The 6,000-nt window shown below is 42.3% G+C and overlaps 1 protein-coding gene across 8 annotated transcripts in view; it reads right to left on the reverse strand.

Moving 5' to 3' along the window:
- LOC137521658 (cytosolic phospholipase A2 gamma-like) overlaps positions 1–4,872 on the reverse strand; it is a 125,906-nt gene extending 121,034 nt beyond the window's left edge. For 5 of the 8 annotated variants that reach the window (XM_068241270.1, XM_068241260.1, XM_068241250.1 and 2 more), the window contains exons 1-2: positions 4,735–4,872; positions 1,793–1,817 (exon numbers count right to left, since the gene is read on the reverse strand). In XM_068241270.1, coding sequence (XP_068097371.1) covers positions 1,793–1,817; positions 4,735–4,745 — 36 coding nt within the window. In that variant the 5' untranslated portion in view covers positions 4,746–4,872. Of the gene's footprint in view, positions 1–1,792; positions 1,835–4,730 lie in introns of all 8 variants that reach the window. The other 3 variants (XM_068241241.1, XM_068241230.1, XM_068241279.1) reach the window with 3 other exon arrangements.
- Between the last annotated feature and the right edge of the window lie 1,128 nt (positions 4,873–6,000).

Consider the following 6,000-nt stretch of genomic DNA (forward strand, 5'->3'; position numbering starts at 1 on the left):
ATACACTTATAACCCGTATGCGAGAACCCGGCCCAAACATAACGATCTGACCCAGATTCTTGCATACTGCTAAGGGTTAATAGAGCGTTCTCGAAGTCCTAGTAAAATTACAGTAGCGGGCTGTGTAACTCGCTTGGTGGCAGATCTTTGAATTGTATGTGTGTGGTGAATCGGTTGGTATCAGAACGCTCCCTTCACGAGTCAGTTCATCAAATTGCGAATGCGGGTTACCCTTCGTGATGAACAAATGACCATGTGAGAGGATTTCTGACGCTGATTGATTTACCCTATCCGCAGACCGGCCTAGCGGTCTGTGACAAGGACCACAAAGGGGTTCCGGATTTATTACCTTGCCATTACAAATCCATCTCTGCTCACCATTCCTTAGCTGCCTGCATATTTCCCTGTTGTCACATGTGGGAAGGCTTAAAGAGTGAAGCTAAAGGGGTACTAAAGCTAGTAAGACATAAGGCTGCTCAAATCAATGTGTTGCCAGGCCGAAATGAGCAATATTACCAAAGATTACCAAAAATGCAGAAACCTTTCAAGTATCTGTATCAGAAATGTAATTGTATTTTGTATTTAAGATGATGTAACACCAATATCTAATATGCATATTAAAAAAATGAAATTAAAAAAAATCCATTCAGTGTAAGATTAACCACTTGTCCTCCCCCAGGAGGAGTAACTAAGTCCCTGCAAAGTGCCATATCTCCATGCAGGGACATAGCTACTACGTCCCTTTCTGCTCACCCCAAACCAATCACTAATATATAATGCAATGTAACTAATGTCTTTAACTTGTTTTTGTAATAACGAGATTACTTTCAGTTAAAGTGGTAACAAAAGAAACAAAATAGAGAACCGGGCACCAGCCAGCAGGAAATGCTGCACACAACACCTTTAATACATCCCCAAGGTTCCTGACAGATTATTGCAAAAGCCTGACAGCCGTTTCACAGATAGAACTGCTTCTTCAGAGGCAAATATACGTTTCAGAAAGTGATTGCGAATTCCAAATTGAATCACTATAGTGGAAAATACTTCTCATGATTTCTATGATAAAACAACAACCCTAGCGATTTAAAAATCACTATCAATTTGCGATTTTGCGATTCAGCTGTGCAGTGGAGGTTTTCTAAACATGCCTAGTGTTTTTTGGAGCTTTTTTTGTGTAGCAGATTTCATATATTGTTACAGTAAAGCAGTTACTGAACAGCTTCTGTAACAAAAACACCCGGAACCCCCCCCCCCCCAGTCTGTGGAAAAAAAAACAAAAAACGCCCTAGTGTGTACCAGCCCATTAAAATACATTACCCAAGTGGTTTTCTATCACCAAGCATTTTTAAAAACGCTCACGAACCGCTTTGGTGTGCACCAGCCCAAAGATAATTTCAGTGTGTAACTGGCTGACGCAGATGCAGGGGTGTAACTAAGGGAGAGCAGCCCATGCGACTGCAGGTGGGCCCAGAGGAGTGTGTGGGGCTCCAACTACTAACCTTCCCTTTCTCTGATATTCCAGATCAGGTGTTTTTGTGGCGACACATGCTGTGGGTGTGACGATCCTGATGGCCACACTTGTTTTATGACCCTTGCAAGATGGACCCCCATGTTGTGAGGATCACCAAGGGGAGGCAAGGGAAGGGTTGTGAACATTAAGGGGCCCCATCAAAGTTTTGCTGGGGTGCCCCATGGTTTGTAGTTACGCTCCTGCATGGATGCTGTCATTTGCAGCTTTGGCCCTACCTACATGTTTTGACTCCACATGTAACATTGTATTGAAATAACTTACCTCCGTGTCCATTGGAAATTCTGGTCTGGGGAAAAAAAGAGGCTATTAAAAGAAAAATATAATCAATTTTTCTGGGATTTCTTTTCCAAAGCCCAAATGACATTTTAGGGCTTGGAAGTGCCGCTATTTTCAGGAGCAATCACAATTTGCAATCCAGAATACGCTTATGAAAATGCATATAATAAAAGTCAATGGGCCACAGTAAATTACATAGGTCTGCAATTTGAAATGTAATTTTATGCGGGTTTAAAAATTAGTTGAATGTACCTGTGGCTTCTGATGGTCTCCTGCAGCCGTCCTCTGCCGGCGCAGCCATTCCCCGATGCTCTGGCCTCGCCTCCAAGTCACTTCTGGAATTTGACGCTCTTGGTGACGTCAGCGAGTTAACAGCCACGCAGGCACAGTTTTTTTTTTACCAATGTGCCTGCGTGACTGTCCTCGCTTCCATTGATGTCACCAAGAGCATACTGCGTAGGCGCAGACCATACTGGGCCTGCGCAATACACTCTTGGTGAGGTCAGCAGGAGGGAGGGCACGGTCGCACAGGCGCAGTGGTTTTCTGGACTTTAAAGTCAGAAATTCCAGAAGTGAACCAGAGGCGGGCCCGGAGCATAGGTGAGTGGCTGCGCGGGCACAGGTGTGTCTGCGGGGGGACAGTTAGAAGCCCCAGGTAAGTTCAACTCATTTTCCCCCGACCCCTACAGTAGTCCTTTAAGTGTAGCATATCAGAAAAGTACCTAAATGACTACTTACATGAAGATTTATGACTGCAGACAGCTTGACATTGGGCCACTTGGAATTAAAGTAAAGGCTTGAACCCACTAGCAGCCTTTTCTAAGTGCTAGTGATTTGAAAAGCTCTTGCTATAGAGCTGTAATGCTATGGGGGATTTTTATAAAATCACATCGCTCAAGTGAAATCACACCCATAGCATTACATTAGCAAGAGCTTTTCAAATCACAAGTGCTTAGAAACGGCTTAGTGGGTTCCAGACCTTAAGTGCATTTGGTTGGCCCAGTTTTAACATGTATGAGGTTTGAATTTAACATGAATAAAAGCCAAAATTATTGGCATCTCATTGATCATCTATAAACTGGACTAATCAGATTATGAAGAATAACTACAAAATGGTCAAAACACTTAATTCTGAGTTTATGCAGGGCTTTGAATTAGAATGCATGCAGCTTGAAAATGGACCAGTCAGATTCTTCAGAGATGGAATTTTGATTGGTTCATTGTCAAACTGCATAAATTTGCATACAGAATTTGCAAAATCCTGCGTCAACTTAATTGTTTGTGTCTCATTGATCATTATTAAAAACTACTGATAATTTCCAAATTCACTTAATCAGTTGGTACGCATTACTGTGCATTAGTATGCGTTAGTGCGCATTGGTATGCGTTTTTTACCATAGCAGTATGCGTTTTTTTCCATTTCAGCTAAAACGCGTTAAGTGTGAAAGGTGCCATAGGAAAACACGGGCATTACTTTTAAAATTAGTTTTCTTTCCTTTTTAACAGAGCAACTGATTAAGTGTAAAAAAAACCCTAACATTAAATTTCTAGCTCATCTAGTTTTTTTAAATAGGTCAGATTATTTTAAGCATTTCCAGTTTAGAAGCAGGGATGATTAATAAGGTGCATATCATTTCAAGTTGATGCAGGATTATACACATTTTCCGGCTACTTACCCACTTAGACGTTGCGTTTTAGGGGACGTTATGGTCGCATAACGTGCCCCTAACGCAATGTATGGTGGTGTTGAAGTTGGACGTCAGATTGAGCTGCGTTATGCAGCTCTCAAAGCAGCAGCTCCAGGTTAGTGATAGGAGGTCCGGATCTTTTTAAGGATTCGGATCATTGAATCGGATCATTGAAAAGATCCGGATCTTTGAACCAAATCATTTGAATCATTTTACTAAGCAGACTGGGTGAAATGACTAGCAGGACAGGACTTTCCCTGCACTGTACATTCTGTATGTTCCTGTTTCTTCCAGACAGACATCCACTGTGAACCGAATCTTTCACTGTGATGATCCGGATGATTCGACTCAGAAAAAAGATCCGGATCAAATGAACGATTCGTTCATGATCCAGACAACACTACAGTCCTACCACGAGTCTCTGCAGTGCAGTGAATATTAGCCATGTGGCTGGCTGTGGAGGAGGAGGGGAGACATTACTGAGCATGTGCAAGCAGTCTAATGCTGCTTAGCTCAGTATAACGTACAGCATGCAGCACTTTGTTTAAACGTGCTGCGTTACTAAGTAACGCAACGTGGGCACTGTGAACAGCACAATTGATTTCACAGTGCTGTGAGTTAGGCTGCGTTACTTGGCTGCTGTAACGTGGGACTTTAACGTCCCACTGTGAAACCAGCCTCCAGGTTGAAAATGGACCAGAGGAATTCCCCTAGGCAGGATTCAATTAGTCTGTTTTCAAGCTGCAAAATCTGCATACAGTATTACATAAACCTGCATCAACTTCAAATTATTTGAATCTCATTGACCGATGACCATCCCTACACTTCAGGGTTGGACATTGAATCCAGGATAATGACCTATAAGGCTACTTTCACAGTGGGACGTTGCGTTTTGATGCGATAAATTCGCAACGCAAATTAATAATGCAACGTCCCAAAAATGTCACATCGCAACTCTATCCCCTGTTATTGTCGCATACAGGCAATGAAAAGTATGCTTCCAGGTCATTACTGAGCATGTGCAAACAGTCCAACACCGGTAATAACGCGTAGAATGTACAGCATGCAGCACTTTCTAATAATGCTACATGTTACGCACAAGCGCAGCATGTGCACTGTGAATGTTGCTATGCGTTAGTCCACATTAAAACATTTTCTAACGTGTGACTTTAACATCTCACTGTAAAAGAGGCCTTAGTGTATAGAGAGTCTAAAAACAAACAAAACAAGTTTACCTACTTTGCTTGCATGTAGTAGTGGCTATAGAATGTTATAGCGTCCTGGTAGCTATCCACCCAAACACGAACTTGCTTTCTTGTATTTTGGTCTCTGTCTGATCCCTTCTATTAACAGAAAGCTGCTGCATCATCCACCCCCCTCCTCCCCTCACTCTGGTACTTGGCATTGCTCACATAACTCTTAATCCTCACCCAGTCCAGCCAGCTGTCATGATACTCCCAGTTAATGCTTTCTCCTCTGCCTACAATAATAACATCATGACATGCAAGCACAAAACCAATAATCCACATTCATGCTATACAGAATTTTAGTGAATTAAATTTAAACCACAAATGAGGATTGAATCTTTTCATCTATAGAAAAAACTCCAATTTTATGTAAAAATTATAATGGTCATTGCAGTTCAGGTACATACATACAACTGCTTCCGTCACTAAGCAGAGTAGGTAGCAGCAGGGTGTTGCCAAGCATCCCTGGCCCCTCCTCAATTCCTCTTATAAGTTCATCACAGCTGATGCCTAAGGGCTCAAATCCACTAGCAGCCTTTTCTAAGCGCTAGTGATTTGAAAAGCTCTTCTAATGCACATACACACTTGAAAGATAAATGAAAGATATCAGACCAATTTTACCCCCTTCTATAGGCTCTAATCATAAAACCTTACCGCAAGTTTTCCGCTCAAAACAGCGGATTTTCCCGTCCATTTAGCAAAGTGGGCATTCATAAAAGCTGTTCCCGCATGAAAATCTACGATCCCCCAGCAGAGCGAGAAATTTCCGCCTTCTCCAGTGTTTTTCTAGATTTATCTAGAAAAAAGTAACAAAATGGCCATTCATAAAGTTTAGAGGAAGCGGTATGTGGACGGGAAATACCGCTTCCTCTGATTTTGCGGATTACATACAAGTGAATGGGACAGACCTCCCAGAGAGAGCAGTGCACTGAGGGACTCTGCCGGCTGAAGTGTTTCCGCATGCCTTCCGACAGCTTACCGCCAGCTTTTAGCGGGAGATCTCCGCACTTGCATCGCAGCTGGCAAGATTTTTTTGAATGACCACCCAGAAGTGTAAAATACCGCTGCGGTATTTTCCCTCCAGGAGTTTTTTCGCCACAACTTTTTTATGAATAGAGCTGTATGTAGTATGAGAGCCACACCTACACAGTCTATTCTATTGTGCTGAACTCCCCATCACATAAAAAATCTTTGCAGGATGCTCTACACAAAGATGCCCGTACACATTCAAAAGATCATTGTATGTAAAAGATCTGTT

The sequence above is a fragment of the Hyperolius riggenbachi genome, chromosome 1 (assembly GCF_040937935.1).
Source record: "Hyperolius riggenbachi isolate aHypRig1 chromosome 1, aHypRig1.pri, whole genome shotgun sequence".
Lineage (NCBI taxonomy): Eukaryota > Metazoa > Chordata > Amphibia > Anura > Hyperoliidae > Hyperolius > Hyperolius riggenbachi.